This window comes from Astatotilapia calliptera, chromosome 17, assembly GCF_900246225.1.
Source record: "Astatotilapia calliptera chromosome 17, fAstCal1.2, whole genome shotgun sequence".
Taxonomy (NCBI): Eukaryota; Metazoa; Chordata; class Actinopteri; order Cichliformes; family Cichlidae; genus Astatotilapia; species Astatotilapia calliptera.
This window is the reverse complement of record NC_039318.1, coordinates 37,825,259-37,846,421: the sequence shown is the minus strand read 5'-3', so window position 1 is coordinate 37,846,421 and position 21,163 is coordinate 37,825,259. Positions and strand designations below refer to the sequence as shown.

The window sequence follows — 21,163 nt, the reverse complement described above, 5'->3', positions numbered from 1 at the left end:
CATGTGTAACATGTTTGAAGAGACCACCGGGAACTAGTGTATCAGGCACGTTTACATGCAGGGGTGGAGGAGGTGGAGGAGGTGGGGTTTCTCTCAGAAAACATGAGAATTTCTCCAAATTTGGCACAAACGTGGACTAAGTGATGAGATCGTCCCTCATTCTTGGCGACTCCTCATTCGGTCTCTGGTTTGTGCACTAATTAGGACCACATTTCACACCAACGTGTAGAAAGGTGAAACAATACAGTCAAAAAGGTCAAAAGTCGATTCTGGTCAGATGTGGGTCGCGAGTGCGTCGTGACTGGTTGTTGGAAGCAATAAAACTCATTCAGCTGCTCATGACAGGTTTAAATGAACTGCTGAAGACAGATGTGTGATGGAAATAACTGATACCTGCAGCCTGAATGCGGCAGAGTATGTGCAGATTTGCATGGGCTAATGCAGCTGAAGAGGTTGTGTCGGTGACCTCATAAGAGCCCCTTAGACTAACTCGTTTCACACTTGACTGCTACACAAACAGAATTATGTGAGTGGAAGTGGCAACACAAACCTTAGTAGTGTTGGTGACGAGTACATAGTTGCTCTGGTGACAAAAGTTACAACGTGCAGCCGTGACCAGACTTTGTGTCCGTTGTCGCTTCAGTCTTACATCTTCCTGCGATCGTGTGCAGAGTCACAGGACAAGAGTCGGTATTTATCAGCTCGTGGGCCAAAGCCCGAGTGATAAGTGATCTATTCCAGTCTTATCAGTCCTCCAAGCCAGTTGCTTATTAGGGACTAAAAACATCCTCCTTTAGAACGGTGACAGTCTAAGGCTACGTTCACACTGCAGGTGAAAGCGCATCAAATCCGACTTTTCTGACCCTGTGCGACCATCTATCCGATCATGGTGTGACAACGTGAACGGCACAAATCCAATATTTTCAAATCCGACCTGGGTCACTTTCGTATGTGGTCCTGAAGCCGATACATATCTGATGTTTTAGAAAGCGGCTGCTGTTTGATGGTCATGTCGCATTAAATCCGTCTTTTACATCACCGACACAAGACAGACGCTGATTATCAGCGCCCGACATCGCGAACGCTTCCTGGCCATCCCGTGTAGATGTCAGTGAAACTGTTGGGAAGAAAACGTTGGAGAAACATGAACATTTTCCTTGTTTTGTATAACCTGCAGATTCTGACAGAAATCTGCAGCTATCCTTTGAAGCAGCGCTCCTCTAAAACAGCAATAAGGATCATTATTAGGCCAAATGTAGATAACACAATAACTTTATAACTTAAAGCAAAATTGGGAAACGTAAAGTCCGAAACAAGTCTTTATATTAAGGGCCATCAGTCACACAATACTGTTTGGTCTGGGTCTAAACAGAGCGCGTTGTGTGTGACGTCTTCTTTTATGCATGCGGGCGCTTTGAGCGTTCACAATAGAGCGCGTTTGCTGTCGCATTTTATTTATCGTGTGAACGAGCAGACAAAAAAAAATCAGATTTGATCAAAAAATCAGAATTGAGCATTAAGACCTGCAGTGTGAACGTAGCCTAAGCAATTTCCAGCATGCTGGAGCGCCGTGTCACAAGGTAAAAATATTGAAACTGAAGGATTGTTGATGGATCAACAGCCAATCTTTATGATAGGAACGGATTAGGATCAATTGGGCCAGAAGCTGATTTCCAGCAGGCGGCAGAGAAGTGGAGAAAAGTTTGAAACAGAAATAAAAATCTGACTAAAACCTGAAGCAGGGAAGTACAGAAACGCACCACCAGAGGGCAGTATTAGCTCACATTAGTCTCACTGACTGCTGCATCAGCAGCGCTCCTGCTCCCCCTGCTGGCAACTCGCTGCACATGCACTCCAGAGCAAATAGAGAATTAGAAATGTTTATTATTCACTAAATTCAATACTTTTTAGACAACATCATTTATGGAGGTACACAGTTACAAAAATGGTCTTTTTATAATAGCGTCAAAGAAAATAAATTCTTACAAAAATAAATGGCTCGCAAATGGTTTTTAAAATGACAACAATGTTCTTCATAAAAATACAAATGCAAGACGAATCACAAGCGAGTCTACATGAATTTAAGGTGTACAGTAGATTTTCACAAACGCTGAGGATTAAAGCTCGTTTTCATTGGCAAAGAATCAAATGAGTTCAGCTTATCGAAAGAAACAGCGAGGCGGGTTTTTCAGGAGTGTGATGAAAACATACAGACACTGTGGTTAATTTGACTAATTTGCATAGTTTAAACACACAACTATGAGCCTACAGTATGTACAAGCACGAATGAATCTCCAGGTTTTAGAGACCAACTGTAAATTTGTTCTGATATATACGAAGAGCACGACTCGTTAAAAGAACGCACAATACAACACTGCCACACACAGCCTGTTGGCCAGTTTTGGTGTCACAACATCTGTAAAAAAATATAAAAATCTCAGTGTCGACAAAAGCAAAAAAACGGTAAAAGAAAGCTGTTAAGTTCAGCCACATTTAAGGTCGTTACGAACGCCGACGTGAGAAACCCTCAGCTAATGTTCGTTGGCCACACAGAGGCTGCGTGTTTGCTCACCTACAACATCACCGACTCTTATCTGTGGAGGAAAAAACAAAGAAAAGTCGCCTATCGGAGAGCAAACGCAGAAAAGCGAGCAAAGCGTTACCTCGGGCGACTAATTATTAGGTGACCTTCAAACCGCCTCTCTCCAACCGCAGCCTTTGATCCTCAGGAGTAGCCGTACCCTGCAAGCACTGAGGCCAAACAGGCCGGAGGCTCCTCCCCTCATTCTCTCCCAAAATCAGCGATTATTTGTTTACAGTAGATCATTAAACTTGCAGCGTGTTCCCCGTGTGTGTGTGAGCGTGAGTGTGTCCTTTAACTTTGGTCTCAGCAGGTCACAGAGTCTTTGTGGCATGTTGGAGTGTATCGTGTGCTGTGGGGAGAGTGGGTGCTCAGTGGTTCTTGTCATAGTCCTTCACCATGCGTTTGATGTGGAACAGTTTGTGTCTCAGCCGGCGGCACTCTGTCTTCTTAGCCTGGTAGTCGGACGTCTGCAGACGCAGCACAGAAAAGCCCGTTAAAACAGAAACTCCACACAGGTTTGGGTCAAAGGTCTTTAATAATAATAAATAATGTTTGTTTTAGGTGAGTTAATAAAAAATGCCTGATATGTCTCCTCACCTGCTTCAGGTCCTTCAGCTGGTTATATTCCTCAGCTACAATCTGGGGAATAACACAGAGGTTATAAGGTTTGGTGTGATCGTCATACACAAAGGAAACATTAAAGCTCACATTTTGTGTCTTTTATGCACAGAGAGCTTAATAAGCAATGACTTTTTTAACACAGTGGCTCTGAGTCACTCTTCACCCTCGATAAAGGCCAAGTCGAGAGACTCTACAAAGTCAGACAGGTTGGAGTTGTGATCCGAGAAATGAACTGTACAAAAACTGACAGTTAATGGAAAACTCTGATATTAGCATAACTCCCTGTAACAATTCTCAGAAAGGTTAGTATATTTATAACAGCGGGGGACCGATCAGCTTCTAAAAGCCAACGAGCAATGATGGAAAAAGCTCCTGCGTGTGACTCTCGGAGCTTAATATAGACGCTTTTCCATTAGTATCTACTCGGATCGACTGGTTTTCCATTACAACTGAAAACCAGCTAATGTGCATGATCGTTGTTATAGCAACGCATCCGACTGCGTAATTAGTATGCGTCACGAACGTTGAGGCGACGATATAAACTCCGGGTTAGTCTGTGTGGCTCCTCGTCACGCTCGGGGAACGCAACTCGTGACTCTGCAAATAACGCCACTGACCAGCCAATCAGTGGCGTGCAGTCTGACGACATCACATTTTAGTACCTGCTCGGATCGCAGGTACGATGACCTGATGGAAAACCCTGAAAACTTTGGCGAGTCGATCCGAGTAGGTACCAAGGCGGACTTTATCATCGCAGTTTTTTAAGTGACAAACACAATAAATACGTCAAATATAGAACAAATGTAAATGTTTGTTTTGTCGTCTTTGCAGATCCAGGATCGTATTTAAGATAAGATAGAACTTTATTAATCCCTCGGGTGGGTTCCTCTGGGAAATTCGATGATTTATTATGTGAAAGGAGTTCCACTGAGAGGGAGCTTCTCTATGATCCTGCTTTAGTGTCCTTTCCGTGTCCAGGCTCGTGCAGCTCAGCCGTGTCGTGACTTTCTGAGGAGAGGTTTCATCTCACCTGGTATTTGGCTGAGGTGTCGTCCAGCGTGTCCAGCTGCCGGCTGAGCTTGTTCAACTGGTCGTTAATGTCGTCCATCTCAGCACACAGCCGCTTGTACTCCCGAAGGTCGGCGTCAAACTCTCTCTTATAATCGTGTCGCTGATCATCCGATGTTATCTCTGGGTACATGCTGGAGGAAAAGAATGAAGGGAGGCAGGTGGTGCAGAGGAATGAGTGATGGAGAGACAGCAAAGGAAAGAAAGACAAACATCAGCATTGCAAATAAATCTCGACCAATCAAAATGCAGAGTTATCAACTCCATCAGTCAAGTAAACGTTTACTTCTACAGCACATTTAAAACAACCAGCTTATAAGCATATGCACCATAATAACAGTCACTAAATCAACTGCAAATATACGCTAAAAATCATTAAATAAAACTAAGTAAAACAATGCTTTTTCTATAATAAAATCCAGCTCAACTAGAACTGAATCTGGATCTAGGAATATCCAAGAGCAGCTGGCTCACAGACCTCAGTGTCGTGATAGTTTAATAAGGTGCCGCCAAACCATTAAGACAAGTGCTGACATTTTAAACTGGATCCTGAAACAGAGCCAGCATCAGGAGACCAATTAGGGCTGCCACGATTAGTCGACTATCAAAATCGTCCACGACTGATTTAATAGTCGACGCGTCGTTTGAAGCTTTGTAAGATCACAAAAGACGCAGGAATCAGTAGCAGGATTTAAGAGTGTAATAACGGACTGAAACAGAAGATGGCAGCACTGCATGTACAAGGATACCAGCTGCCGTTAAACCCCGAAGAAGAAGAAGCTGTGTCCCAGAATTCATAGCGCGGCCCAGCTCAGTTTATAACAATGGCGGCAGCTAGTTAGTTTTAATATTACTCTTATTACTCTTTCTGGGTCACAAAATAAACGTTTAACATATTTTCAGGCGAGAATGTAGCTGTGTAAACCTCAAATATCTGCTCAGTTTATCAGGACACCACATATTTTCAAAAGCGCTCCGACGTTTTCAGAGATGTCTGTTACCCACTAGCTCGATAGTTAGCCGGGGGCTAGGCTAACTAGAGCCGTGAGAACACCGGACTCCCGGCAAATCGTTTTCAAACCCACCGCCGTCTTTCACTACTCAGGTTAAACATGATATATGAGTCACTTAGATAACTTAAAATGTTATTGTTTGGCTTTTTTCAGTATTTTATTTGTTCCTGAGTAAATCGGTTTGTCTGAGATTAAAGTTATAGTTTTTACACAGCTGAATAAACATCAAGCAGACAGCTGATTATCAGAAGTGTGAGATGCTGTTATAGTTTAGATAGCAAGGAGTTTATTAAACTTCACCGAAACAATCTGCAAATTTCATTAAAATTTAATAAACTATCATCTTGTCTTTATTTTTAGTTAGCACAGACCTTAAACACTTCAAGCTGTAAGCTAATGATAGTTATATAAGAGCAGATGCTGCTGGTGCAATAAGCTGTACGTTTTATGTCCAGTGGATGATGATCTGATTAATCGAGTAATCGCAAAAAATAATCAGTGACTAGTCGACTATCAAAATAATCGTTTGTGGCAGCCCTAAGGCCATTAAAGGTGTAAAGCGCTCACGCCCTTTCTTTCATGCAAAAGGTGAGCTGCTGCTCAGCGTCCAGGCCAAGTGATCAAAGCCAGCATAAAAGAATGACTGATATTCCTTCAGCACAGAAACACTGAAAGTTCAGCTGTGGCGAGTTCAACTTTAAATGTCTCCCTCTGGGATACTGAAAGTGTGAATAAATGTAACCATGCACAGTGTAAATTTCCTGTCTCTATAATGGACCTTGTACCTTTGTCCCACTTCTCTAATTATGGCCGAGTACAGCTCATGTGAGGCGGCATGCTTTAGAGGATTAACTGCTCTCCTGGACAGAGCGAGGGAAACGCCGTGGCCTCTCGTCCTTTGAGTGTCTGTAACTTTACCATTTTAAACGTACATGTTTCAAATCAAGAGATGTTCTCCCTGCACTTTCCCTAAATGAAGGTACTGTGCATGGTCTTCTGAGCTTAGGAATTAAGTCGTGTCAGAGAATATAGGTCAGGTCCCGAGGGCACGACAGCATTCGGCTGCAATCCCCATCCTGAGTTTTTTGCCTAATGACATTTTCTTCTCTAATCCAGACTGTGAGTGAGCAGCTCACAGATAAAGTGGAAGATTATTTCTCACCTCTCCAATTCTTCTGCATCCAGTTCATTGCCCGTCTCTCCTCCCGTGGTGTACTCCGTGTCATACTGAGACTCGTCCAGTTCTGGGTTACGTCTGCGCCTCTTGCCCCTGTTTGCGGAGGGTTTGCGGCCTCCGCCCGTCTCTTCTGAGGGGCTCGAGCTGGTCCCCCCGCTGTGGAAGAAAATGTCCACATCATGGCTCTGTTGAGTGAGGTGTGCTGTGACCAATGGTCGGCTGTTTGTCCGTTCAGAGTACCTGCAGAAAAAAGACATGAGAACGCGGCTTCTTCTTTCACGGGCTTACCCCCCCGAGGGGGTAATGATTATAAGTTTAGAAGAGCTTAGAGCTCGGAGCTTTTTGTTTTTCACCAAGGAGATTTTTGCATTTGTGTTTTTCATCAGTTTGGGAAACAGTAATGGCAAACATCATCCCACACATGGAAAAGATCAGCAGCGTTTAAACCATAACGTGCTTGACGCTGCAGATAGGAGCACACGAAACAGACAAAACCAATCGATAACGTCAGCAGAGTTTTTCCATGTTGATCTCTGATTTAATGATCGATACTACTTTCTTACATTATGCAGCTAGACTGGAATTACATGTAAAAGAGATTTGGGGAGGGAACTTTGCATTATGAGGCTAAGATTTAAAAAAGCAGACTGTTTTCATCGTGCAATATGACCCAGAGTTACTGCAAAAAAGACGATCGCGTGTGCTGCCACCCTGTTTCCTTTTCCCTCAGCTTCCTTTAGCTTTTTTAGTTTTCACAGTGCAGAAAGGTGTAGTCGAACATTTTAAAAATATTTAACCAAAGATTAAAAAGCTCTAACGACATTATAATCACAATAATAAAAGAGTGCTCCTAAATGCCCCGGGCAGACGCCATATGGAGGAAGGCAAAGGTAGACCTTTACTAACCCATTTATGATTATTGCTGCTCATATCTACAATCTGACTCTGTGCCGTATGGAGGCTCTCAGTGACCAGGAAGCAGCTACAGCTCTTTAATAATGAGAACGAGAGACACATTCAATTTTATGGGTTTGTGGGGATTTGTGGAGGAATCCAAATCCAATGGCACAGATATTACAAGCTCCTAAAAAACAACTGTGCACACTGCATCTCTGCTGCTTATCAAACACAGGTTCTGTTTGCCTTGTGAGGAAAATCTGCACTTTGAACCACATCGACTCAGCGTAAAGTGTGTGTATTTTGTGCTGTTAACAGCACAGTCATATATATATATACACATACATATATATATACACATATATATATATATACACATATATATATATATACACATACATATATATACACATACATATACACATATATATGTATGTGAAGAGGAAAATATAAACAGATTAATTCTGCATCATTGAGCCAAAGAATCTGTGGCAAAGATATTTTGTAACAATCTATTTCTTTTCTCTTCCTCTGATACAATAAATATGTTCAATGATAAGTCCTGAGCTCAGGGTAAAGTGTGTGTTCTTATTAGTGATCTCACACAGCTGACTGAAGTGACACAAATCAGGAAGCACGAAACAGTTCTGTGGTTCTGGGATTGTGTAAAAAGAATAACAATCTACAATAATAATAATACAGAGTATATACTATACACGCCAGACAAATATCTGCAAGCTCACGGTGTTGAGATAAGTATTCAAAGAAAAGTGAACCACCTACTCATTGTTGTCGTACGCATCGTCATTGTAGGAGCTGCTCTCCACCTTGGGTGGGGGGTAGGAGACGACGCTGTTAACTGAGGCGTTAAGCGGCCCGCCTCCCTTCTCTGACACCAGCAGGGTCGGGGCATCCTGAACACTCCGGCTTTCCTCCACATTGTTCACCTTCAGCAGGACGGAAAAAGCAGAGAGAGCAGGTTCAGCAGATGCAAACAAACAGCTGACACACTCAAAGACCAGACCAGCACACGGCCTCGTTTCTCCTCTGACACATCGGATGCACCAAAACCATCTACTGGGAATTTGTTTTGTGCCATTCGTAATATTTACTAGTTCTACTTAGCAAAAGCTTTGAAGCAGTGAAATATACTAAAGTAGAAAGTGATAAAGGAAAGCGTTGGCTTCAATGATGGCTTTTAAAGACACAGAGAACGAGATGAAGGAAAAAGTTTAGTAATTAGTACTTTAAGTCTGAGTGAGCAGTCAGGCATAAAATTGCACTTTGCAATCCAACTCCACACTGAGCAGCTCGGCTCGCAGTGCACGAAAAGCTCAGGAGAGCAAAAACAAAGGAGAGCTACAGGAGGTGAATTATAAATCAAAACTAAGCCTAACCAAAAATAAACCAATTCTTTCAGACTGCAATAAAATACTGTTTGTTTTACTGACGCCTGTTTCTGATCCTTAAAACCTAAAGCAGTGAATGACATACACAGCAATGCTTCACTTCTTTCTACTCTCTCACGTCTTCACGGACACCTGGAACGGATCTGCCCTTCCTGTCTGTCGTTAAACAAAAGGAGTCGAAACGTTTCCCTGTATTTCCAAGTCCTTCCTGTGAGGTCAGGTGACAGCATGACGGCTTTCCTCACAGTGAAGGCCTCAGGGTCGGTCAGTGTTTAAGCCACTAAGTGTATCAATGATTAGACCTGCGAACAAAGGCCTTGAAACGCGCTCTACTATCTCTACTACCTCGCACCGAGGGTTTACTAACCAACCACCGTACACAGCTCTACTCCTGTGATAACATCGACCAGGTTTTCCGCTCTCTAGGTGGTACATCGCTAAATTCCTGAGAGCTAAACATCAGCCTTGCCCCTAAAAAACAATAATCACACTGGGTGGAGCGCTTGGGTGGGGGCGAGCAGGGCTTCGTGCAGCTGCAGGAGAATCCTGTTGGAAGAATCTCAACAATGTCCTCTCAGTGAGAAGCACAGCGGCTGTGAGCGCAAGCACAGTAAGAATGTCTGAGAGTGCTGGGCCTGCTGAAGCAAAGCCAGGAGGCAAAGATTGACAGGAAGATTAAAAAAATGGCTCGCAGGCAATGTTGGATGTTGATGAGGAGGCGCTGACCCATGGAGCAGCAGTATAAATGAGGCATAAGTGCATGTCAACAAAGGAAGGAATTAGGGGGCATAGACAAAGAAACAGAGTCTTGATGGAGACTCTTAAGGCTTAAAAGCAGAAAATCAGGAGATGTGTCTGTGTCAGCCGGGAAAGGTCGGCTTGCATAACTTTATAAACCTTTTATTTGAGGTAATTAAGTAGAGATGATGGTCTTTACAGAAACTTGTTAGAGCAGTGACTAATCAGAGATTTAACTACTCAGACACGAGGTGAAAATGTGGAAGAGTAACCGATTCTTTGCTCTCCAACTCACCAATATTTTCTCATTATAATGTTGAGTTCACGCTGCTTAATGTCCTGACAGAACATTTTCTAACTGTGAAGCAGCTCAGGATGCTGCAGACAGCCCTGCAGGAACCGACTCTGATGACCTCATGCAGCACACACAATGCAGCGCACCACCTCGGGCCAGCTGAATGCAGCTTGTGTGTGAGGTCATCAGAGCGAGCCAGGCCTCCCTGAGCTCAACAACAGAGACGGGTCCAATCTCAGACCGACCACAGCCTTAGACTGTCACTCGCCTGGTGCTTAAAGGAGCCAAACGAGGCCGATGACTCATTCTGTGGCAGCGACGCAGGTAGTGTGTCAACAAAGTAATAAAAAAAGCCTGCAGTGTGAATGTGACTGGCTGTGATCATCATAATGATAGTAATATAATGAACGTAAGGACAGGAGAAAGCCACTGGCACACGCTGGCCGATGTGCTTCATGTAGAGCGCAGTCTTCATGCAGGAAGTTTGACGCACAGACTACAGATCATATATGTTGTAAACGTATAATTATCTGCTCCCACTGATCATTAAATCCTCTAAGATTCATCTTTCTGACTGTACAAACTCTTCTGTGACTAAAAATATACTTTGGTGTTTTGACTTCTCGGAGAAATTTGTTCTAGTGAAGAGACTTCATTACTGCTCCTGCAACGAGCTTGATGACTTCACTGTGCTCCATTATTAGGCAGCAGTGCTAGTCACTGTGGGCTCTTCTCATTCACTCCGCCCTGCCTGTACACCTCTGCGCGCTATGTTACACTCTCGGGAAGGACGAGCTCTCTCAACAACAAACGGCTCTATATCATTCACCAGTACAACACGTCTGTTTGGTGGAACTTCAGGTATCTTTGCAAGAGCTACACTGTGACTCCCAGCGTCCTTCGACACACCGGTGTAATCAAATGATATTAGGCGAGAATGTAGCAGTCTTAGTTTTGGTTGTGCGGCCTGCGTCAGCTGTCTTAGGGCGAGAGGGAGGATGCAGCGGAGAACATGCAAACGCCACACAGAAAGGCCTGATGGTGGAATTGAACCCAGGACCTTCTCGCTATGAGGCAACAGTGTGAACCACTGTGCCCTGTTTAATCATAATTAATCTGGGTTTCTTTCTTTTGTAGCTGGCATGTATCTGCTATGTGCCATGTTTGTATATTTATCTGCGTTTCTGACATTCGAGTGGATGATGTTTGAACAAACACTAGATGGGAACAGGAAATAAAGACCATTAGTGTGATGAGGTGCTGTGCCGGAAACCTGCAGTACATTACGTGACTGAAAACATTTCTTAGATAAAAGTGCACGTTTCTCTACATCCTTAATTCATCAGACTATCCTGTTACGGCTGGTTACGAACTATAATTAAATCTCTTACACAGCGCTCCCACATTTCAGTTCCTGGTCCTACATGACTGAAAGGCTGTTGACTTTTAGAAAAACACAGAGGCAAACCACCTGCCTGCTTACCATCTCCTCGGGTGGTTAATGATTATTCAGACTGAAACCAGGTTGTAGGCCATTTGCAAACAATCACCGATTGCTATCATCCTGACCCTGAACAAAGTGACTCGGTCAGAGGAAACGTTAGCGTTAGCGTTACTGTTTCCCTGCTGAACCTTTCACAACATCACACATGAAACTCCTCTCGGACTGTGAACTCATAAAGCCAGGCAATAAAAGCATATGAGAGAAGTAAACTGGCGATCAACACCAATCAACTGTCTCTCGACGCAAGTTATATGTTACAAACAGCAGGGGTAATCAACAGACTAAAATAGGGTATGTGCAAGTCTCTGCTTGGCTATTTACAGGTCACCACAATCGCCTACCTGTCATTATCACTGATGACTATCTACACAAGAAGATTACCTCACTGGCAGCTGCCTGCTCACCTACTTCGCTGCCATTTAGCAACAAATCACATTATTTGTGACAGAGAGGTAAAGCAAGTCGGCTTAATCGTTTATGCAAAAGACACAAAACAAACCCCGCTGTGGTTGAGCATTTCATCATCTTATCAAATCTGTCGTGATTACTGTGCTCCACCTGAGGCTGGATTTAAACTCTGCGTGACCCTGCTCACTTGACTCCAAGCTCTGCATGCATAGACTCTAGGCTAGTTTGGGGCAAAGGAAATGCAGGAATGCAGGAAGGAAATGTGATTTAGTTTTTTAAATCCTCCATTTAAACCTTATTAAACTGTGTCCGCCATCCTGTTGTCTCTTACCCAGTCCTCTACATCTCTGCCCTCTGAGGCCTTCCCACCAACAAGAGGCTCTTCCCAGTAAATATTCGGTTTGCCGTAGCGCCAGATCTTCCCTCTTGTCCTCTGAGCGAAGAAAGCAGCAACACTCAAGGCGATGACAACCAGGAATCCACATGCCATTGCAATTCCCTGGTAACGACAAGAATATGAGTCTGAGTACATCACGAAAGAGATAAGCGCCGAGATAAAGTTGGTTTATCCCGGTACAAAAAGTACAAATGTGTGGCAACATTACGAGTCACAGTGCTGCACAGAACTAATGTGAGAAGGAAATCTCACTTACACCACAGTTTGAACAGGTTTTAACAAGCAGATAACAGAAAACAACTGAAGTCGTTACCATTTTCACTTTTAATAAACGGCTGATAAACACAGAAATAATCAAAAAACAAATCAATCAAGAAAACCTCTCGCAGACTTTTTACCATTTCAGAATAAACAGGTTCATCGGGCAGCGTCATCATTAAATAATCCTGGAAACAAATCCTTCATTTAATATAGCTACAGACCTCCTGTGGGTCCACAAAGCAGTAATGGTACAGGTACTGGTTGTACATGGGGAAGCCTCCCACTCCTCCCATCTGCGAGTAACTGGTCTGGTAAAGATTCTGGCACATCATGAGCATTGGATTGTACATCATACTGGAGGAGCTCTGGGCCATGGGGTTTACCCCCACGATGTAGACGATGTTTATGATGCCCTGAAAGACACAGAAACAGTGCACCGACATATTTAGTGTAAGAGTAAAGACACATGTGACATCTGAGGGCTGATTAGTGAAAGAGGCGTTTCAGAGGCAGCAGCATCAGATTACATGATGGCAAACAGTCAGCAGCAATCTTATCACATGTGTGGAGAACACATTGTGAGTCCAAAGGCCACAGTACAAGGAGGAGACAGACACCTTCCACGTTGGACTAACAAATGTTCACTGGCTCTCTGGCTTTCATAAGTATGTATTTAATAGTCAAATCAAGTGGAATCATTTTTAAAAAACAAACATTTATGTTAACAGTAAATGAATGAATCATCACAGTGAAAGCTTCCAGGTCAGCACAGAAAGTCAGACTCTCTCTTTTCACACTGGCTCCAGAGTCGTGCTCTGTACACTGAGCTCAATAAACGTAATGGTGTGCTGGATTAACATCTGTATGCAGCGGTCCAACAGAGCGAAGAGTAGAAGTATTCGGCTTCAAATTATGTTTCTGGTATTTCGGGTTTTAGAAAACATCCAAATTTAAATACTATTCATAACAAAGAAAGGCGATCCCAGTTTTGACTGTCGGCGTAGGTGTGAGATGGGAAGCTTGCAGGAAAATACTGATGATGATATGATTATGTTAAAAATACACTTTATTATCCTAATGGAGTTCCAGTTTACTATCCACCTGAATTAACCTGAAAGAGCAGAGCTCTCACAGACATGCTTGCTGTCCATGTACGTATCTGTGCATGTGACTTATTATATCATTACATCACTGAGCTCGGTACCACAACGACTATCAGCTGTTTGCAGTGGACAACGACACCGTCTACAGGCCCAATATTACAAACTTAAACTCAGAAGCTAAACAATCTGTTTGTGTTTCCCTCTATTCATATTTTTGTGGGGACCAAAATCCCCACGAGTCTGAAGACATTTTTGAGGCTCAAAATGTGGTTTTCGAGTCAGGGTTACAGTTAGGTTAGGCTCAGGCTCAGGGTCAGGCTCAGGGTCAGGGTTAGGGTCAGGGGCTAGGGAAAGCATTGTGTTAATGACATGTCCCCACAAAGATATGAAAACATGGTGTGTGTGTGTGTGTGTGTGTGTGTGTGTGTGTGTGTGTGTGTGTGTGTGTGTGTGTGTGTGTGTGTGAGAGATTCAGTGATGACTGTAAATTAATTTCCCTTTAAGCTTTACTGTCTGTGCAACAACAGTTTAAGTATATGTCTTGAGCTAAAATTATTTTAGCTGCATGATGATAAAGTTGAGCTCTTTCGGCAGGGGAGTTGGGGATTTTTGTCAAACAGCTGATGAGAACGACTACAAAAGGTTTTGTCCTAAATGGGAGGTTTATGAGGGAGCTCGGGTCACGTTGGGGTGGCTGTAGCTCAGGAGGCAGAGCGGGTCATCGAATAACTGGAAGGTTGGTGGTTTGATCCCTGGCTGCTGCAGTCTGCATGCCAAATATCCTTGATACTGACCTCAAGTTGCTCTCTGCATCCATCGGAGTGTAAATGTGTGTGAACGCTACACAGAAAGCACCTGTGTGAATGAGGCATGCTGTGTAAAGCACTTTGAGTGCTCAGGTACATTATTCACCGTGTTATGCTAGCTTTTGTAAATAATTGACTTATTTAAAGTACAGGGCTCCTGTGTTTCAGTCTCCTCAGTGATGCAGAAGCACAGAGTCAGAGTTGGCTCCATCAGATGAAGGTTCTCTTCTATTATCTCCAGAAAATTAGTAAAAATATATTTACAGCTTTAAAACTGTCCAGCAAAGGTGTTTTTATTTAGTTTTGTACCTTGTCTAGTTTGAATTTGTCGAGACTTCTTTGCTTTACTGATTATTTGCCACTCCCATATTTTACAGTGTTATGATAGCACAACCTGGCAAACACTGAGGAGACAAATAAAGTGTTGAGAAACATAATTTTCACATGAATATTATGCTTTCAGAAGATCACTCACCAAAGTACTTGCACTCCTCTCTGTGTGTGTTAATAAAAAAAGAGCACATGGGAAATTAAAAGCAGTTTTACCTGCAGGGCAGCCATCAAAACGCTGGATATCAAGACAGCCAGGAAGTACTTTCTGCTGCGGACTGCGTTGGTTTTAGAGAAGCTGGCAATGAAGAAGGCCAGTGCTCCTACGAAGTTAATGGCTGCCATGGCAATCATAGCAGCTTTGGCCGAGTAAGGAGAAATGTAGGAGCCGGAGCCGTAGTAGTTTCCGTATCCGCCGTAACCACCGTAGCCCGAGCCGTAGCTGCCTCCAATGTAGCCGCTGCCGTAGCCCATCCCAGAACCGTAGTAACCCATTCCCGAGCCGTACCCGTACTGGATATCCCACATGAGCGTGGAAGCCACACAGGCGAATATCGCCAAACACAGCACTATGACTGTGACCATCATGGCTTTGACGATCCCAGGAGGTGACAGCCATTTGTAGAAGTGCTGCGGCTTGTCCTCCATGTAGTAGGATCCTGGTGGAGGTGGGTACACGTTGTAGTCGCTCTGAGGGCCATGGAAGCTCGCCGCAGGCCCAAAGCCATTGTTGGGTGGAGGGGTGAAAGGGGGACTGTAGACCGGCGGACTCTCGTAATGCTGTTTGTCAAACATCGCTCAAAGACGTCTGAAAGTGTAAAGAGAAACACACAAAAAGTCCGTCAGCAACCGAGAGATCAACATGTACGGCGCACAGGCGGGAGGAGCCGTCCTGAGCTGCGTTTCAGCTGAACTGATATGAGCAACGCTACATGAGCAGATACGGGAAAACTAGGTGTGACTAGCAAACGAGGACAGTGTAAATGTTTTACCATTTACAAGGGAGTGCGTTTTATGATGGCACAACTAAGCTTTGTTTATCCAGTTTTCTCCTGTTTGGCTGAGAAAATCACGTCTTGGACAGATCACATAGAAAAAGACACACAGAGAAAAAAATGAGAGGAATAGCCGCAGTTATGAGGTCTGTGAAGCAGCCGAGTCAGAATCAGTACGGAGACGTCAGTACCAGGACAGGGAGAGCATCCAAACAACAATACTTTCCTTTCTGCCTCTTTACAGGCTGTGGAAGTGTCTCTAGCCTCACGATGTCCACAATTTGAATATTTCACATCTCAGTATCCAGCTAAACATTTTTCTGCTACACAGAGATTTGCAAGGCCGCAGTTTACGACATAACAATCCCCATTCTTCTAACGCCGAGCTGTACAGGGAGTGGGAGGCCAACACGTTTCACTGAAAGGCACGTAAACAGCTTTCCTGCAGAAGACCTCGAGGCCTCCGTTACCTTTATGTTACTGAAAACCGTGCTCTCTCTGTGTGTGGTGTAAATACGAGTATAACAAAGCGTTACACCTGCAACTCATTAGTTAGCATTGTCATTCAACAAATAAAGTGTAACCGGATCTCAAGTTTCATTTAAAACAGCATGTAGACACACGTACAGAGCCGGTGGAAGAGCATGTTTGACATTTTTCTTACTCCGTTTCTGTGCTGAGATGTTTCGGGGGGGTTATTGGTAATTAAAAAAAAAAAAAGAAGGAAAAGCCTAAGATGCCGAGTCATTCAGAAGTTTAGACACACAGAGAGAGACACAGTCCCTGGCACTGCCCACAGTGTCATAACTCTTGCTCTCTTTTATGGGACTCGGGTGAACACAATGGAAGAAGAGGTCTCGCCTCAGAGCCTCCATCTCAGACACCTTCCCATTATACCCTCCCTCGGTCCTCCGTGTCCTTCAACCCCCATACAATTGCCCTGTCTCTTAACTCTCTCCCCCGCTTCTCTCCTGCCCTCCATAACTTCTTGTCTTTGTTTCAGGAGCAGGAGGGCAAGAAGTCAAGGCTGCCCGTCACGGGAGCAGTGTTGCTATGAAACCAAAGTTAGAGAGAGAGAGAGAAAGAAATTGGGGCAGTGTCCGGGGACGATCAAACAAGGGCTCCTCTGTGCTGCTCCTGCACGGACGGAGGCAGAAAACAGAAAAACAGAAAGAGGGGGGTACAGGTGGATGAGCATGTCCTTTATTCTCAGCTGGGTGCTCGTTTAGTTCCTGCTACTGCGTTTGTTTATATCGGTAATTTAGCTTTTTACAGCAGCCCACTGTCCTCAACTCAATAAATGTTGAGCAATGAAACAAACCAACAGAGGCCCAGAAGATGCAATCAAACAATGAGTTTGAATGAACACAGGAGAAGAAGTCTGCAGCATCACATCAGCACACGTCTCCTCCTAAGAATGCACTTGAAAATGCTTTTATAACATCGGGGTTAACGCCCCTTCTCACGTCGATTACAGATCAAATACATTGATTACAGTAAATGGTACATGTTAGATGGCTAAAACAGACACCGAAGTTCCTCTTCCTATAACACCTTCCATACATGGCAATAAATTTAAAGCCTAGATGGTCTAGAGGGCTTGTCCTTTCTTGACTGGTCTTCTGTCATCTGTTACCAAGCAAACTGAAATGCAGTTAGAAGCTAAATGAATTTGGGGCCTTTGGCCTGACAGGATTATATGTGTTTGTAAGCGTGTACGCTGTTTATCCTTCTGTGCTCCAAGTCACCTACACAATAGATTGTGAAGACACAGCGCTTCACAAAGCTTAAAACCTTCTTTAATAGACTGAGCATCAACTCTGAATGAGCACAAACATGCAATGTGTATAAAATAATTATATGTAATAAAAAGGTTAATATGGTGGCAATAGCTTTAATAAACATCTTTAATGCAATATCAGTGCTGTAGGATATTATTAATGCAATGGTAATAATGCAGGTTATATTGTAGCAGTAAAATAATTTCTGTATGTCCACACCACTCAGCTCTGACTGCGTGACTTCTACCTCACATTTAATTGCTTCTCCCTAAAATTTCCACTTGATTGCACAAGCAAAAGCTGAGCACCTCAGGTCATCTCAGGAAGAAATCAGCCAACAAGCCACTACACACTTAAAATACTCTGTTTTAAATAAATAATAAAACTACTACTACTATTACTACTTCAGATTGAGAGCTTGTACATGAACAAGAAAGATGTTTGTAGCTGCAGCACAATGATTGTTATAGCCCACAAAAACATGGGGATTACTTATTGGGGACCTTTTCTCCCAGTACTGGCCTGGATACAGTGTAACTACTGTAGCAGGAGTAGTACAACACCGACAGCAGTATCAGTACGTGTTTGTCTAACACTGGGTTGCCTGGCTCGTTTTGAGGCTGGGCAGAGAGCGCAGTGCTTGGACCGAAGTCACAGGTCACGTCAGACGCCCACCAGCCACAGTCTGAGCACCACTACAACACAGAGTCTCTATCATCCGTCGCTCATGAAGGAATTCCAGTTATACAGTCACATGCCGTACATCTGTCAAAAACTATTAGACCCCTGCCCGATGTAGGCTGCGACCCACTGGCACACTCACACGGGAGTCAGCCAAGACTTCCTGCTCAAAAACACCCACTGACAAAGCTGCACCATAAAATCTGTGGGGAATAATCACAGCTTTCTTTTAATGCTCTAACACGAAAAAAGCTTGAGGGACGCGTTTCACCTGGTGGTTTTAAAACCCTCCCCGTGCCAGACCGAGACACAAAGACAGGCACACGGACCTCCAACAATGACTTTACAGAATAACCAGCTGATTGAGGAAAAAGTAGGCAAACTGAAGCAGGAGGTAAGCAACAGACCCCCGGTGTCTACAACGCTTACACGGTCTTAATAAAGGTTGCATTAAGAGTCGGATCAGCCATTAGAGTAGCTCTGCTTTAAATATGAAGGATGATAAGATCAAGGCGCTGTAAGGTGTGCAGTATTTTGCATGGCCAAAGCACAACTTCACACACACATGTATTTATATTCATAAGCGCTAACCTGGGTACATACATCACTGATTACATGCTTCAAGTACTTTGGATTTAACCGTGATTTATTTTACGTCAAACTAAATACTCGTCGTGATATCAATACAGGCGGGGTTTTGCGCTCTTTCGAACAAGAGGGATTCTGGTAGTTTTAAACAGATTTATGTACCGAGCGTAAGCTAGCTAGCAGGACTCGGGGGTCGTTAGCCCACCTGTCGAAGTAACGAATGTAAACCCGACACTCGCTGTAACAGCGGCAAGTATGAACAACTTTATGAGACATTAAAGAAAGTTACCTCACTTCTTAGAGGCAAAAAAGTCACAGTCTGCATTACCTCTATCCACCTCACGGTTATCTTACCTGAGGTCGCCGAAGGGGGGGGGGTAGAAACTTGACCAGTGGCCGCCCTTATTTCCTGTCAAAACTCTCCTTCCTTTACAAGTGTGAAGCTGTTTGGGAAACTAAAGCGCCCGTAGAAAAATGCGTTTCTCCGTTTAAAGTAAACCTCTATCTGAAAGCAGCGCTGGAGTGGTTTCTCCGTCTGTAGCAGCCGTCTGTCCCCGGCACAGAGGCGCAGTGAGCGGTCTCTGAACAAGTGCTTTGTCCCGCTGGTCCGCCGCGATGATGAGGCCCGCCGCGCTACACCGCCGCCTTTCAACCGCAAGAGGTCGCGCTTTCTGCCTTAGCACGGCGACACACCAGACGCACGCATTATTAGAAAGCAATGTTTTTCGCAGCAGACACATAGTAATAACATTTAGCAACAAAAGGGCTCAAAAAAACGGAAGCAGGCATAGTCTTCCGCTAGACGATATAGTTCTTAAAGCTCATCAACAAACCGGCTTCAGCGTAGATGCTTAAGAGGGACCGTAAAAAGTTTACACTAGTTAGAAAATAACACCGAGAGGGGAAAAAATACAAATTAAAACTTTTGCTAGGATTTGTTTTCAATAAAAGCTGTATTTTTGGCACGTGCTCTTTAATTATGTATTTATTCATTCATTTGGCTGGAGGAGTTTTTACAGGTTTATACAGTAAGTCAGATATAATATTAGAATAAAAGTTTGCAGTTGGGGGCCAACACATGTGTTCAGTGTACTGTCACATAAACACTCATATTAAATAACACTGATACTTCACAGCAGTTCTAATACCGTTTGATAAAATTAATAAATGGAGAAAAAAACTGGTGTTTTTAATAAGTCGAGCTGATAGAGTAAAATAGTGATAGTAGTATAGAGATGATAGTGCCATATAAACAAATACTGCTCATTTATTCCCTGTATTTTTACTTTAATGCTGCTCTGTTACACTGTTATCCTCAACGAACCTTAATAAACAAGGATTAAAGAAGGAGTTCTTGTAAATAAACCTTTGGTATTTCACTCCGGGAAAAACACTGTGATAGACATGATTCATGTTAGTGTAATGCTTTGTGATTCATGGCATAATTCAAAATGTCCTGTTTCTTCTGGGGGGAGGGGGGGGGGCAAACACTTGCTTTTAAAAGAATAAGATCACATCACGCTTTGTCTCGTGCAGTTTTTACTTCACTTCATCTCACAACCAATCGATTTTTGGTTATTCGTTTCCTAGAGCGTACAAGATCAAAGCGGTGCAAACTGTAATAGTCGGGAAGGTGTCACCATTCGTGTTTACGTGCACAAAAAGAGTGAAGTTCAAGAGGTTCACCTCCTTGGATCGGTGCCACAAACACTGCTAGTGCCAGGTCAGCTAAGAGTACAATGGAGACGTGGAGAGGAATGTTTTACTTCATTCCTTTTAAATCAGGAATAAAAACTCTTCATTGCAGTCTTTTTTAAACATTTCCCCTTCTAGTGCCGCACAGCACAAGTCACGTCCAAATCCTCCACGACATGTAGCTGCAATCGGCTGCTTCATTTGTAAATAGAGCTGTAACTTTAATCCTCAGTCACGCAGCTACATTTTAATATAATTATAGAATTCAGCAGCCTAAACTCCTCCAGTAAGGCATTGCATTACATATTCATAAGCTTGATGGTAGCCTGGCTTACCTGGCTTTATCTGTACAGATTTTACTTTTAAATCTCAATCAGTAAATTATGTCTAAATATACTCATATATCAGCGAGATTCATCAAATCTGAGAGAAAATCTGAGAGAAATCAGCATAAATCCAACATATATGTAAACCTGCCATCATATCAGAGGTTATTTAGTCCCTGTACAGTAATTGTGTTTTTCTGTGTGTGAGGTAGCACGTCTGACTGTTTTGTAGAGTTTGAACCCAACACATCCCAGTCTGTTTAAGCAAAGCAGTCCTGCAGGGAGCCAGACCTGCACACACCTGTTACTGTAGGGAATGTTCACATGTTGAGAACAAGAAAAAGACCTCATTCCCCAAAATACAAACATATCAAGAGTTTGCTTCTGACAAGTACTCGCATCCTCAAAGCAGTCCAAGGGACCCCTGTCCCGGTCTGAGCTTCAGCCACAGACACTAAATAATTACTCTGTAAAAGCAGAGAGAGA

The 21,163-nt window shown here is 43.5% G+C and overlaps 1 protein-coding gene across 1 annotated transcript; it reads right to left on the bottom strand.

Annotated features, from left to right (window-relative positions):
- Positions 1-1,502: 1,502 nt before the first annotated feature.
- On the bottom strand, positions 1,503-19,564 carry LOC113009663 (occludin). The gene is made up of 9 exons (XM_026148114.1): positions 19,011-19,564; positions 14,828-15,419; positions 12,594-12,785; positions 12,046-12,213; positions 8,144-8,307; positions 6,449-6,703; positions 4,236-4,407; positions 3,182-3,223; positions 1,503-3,051 (listed from the first exon to the last, which is right to left on the bottom strand). The coding sequence occupies exons 2-9, from the start codon at positions 15,404-15,406 to the stop codon at positions 2,953-2,955; spliced, it is 1,671 nt and encodes a 556-aa protein (XP_026003899.1). The 5' UTR covers positions 15,407-15,419; positions 19,011-19,564; the 3' UTR covers positions 1,503-2,952.
- Positions 19,565-21,163: the final 1,599 nt, after the last annotated feature.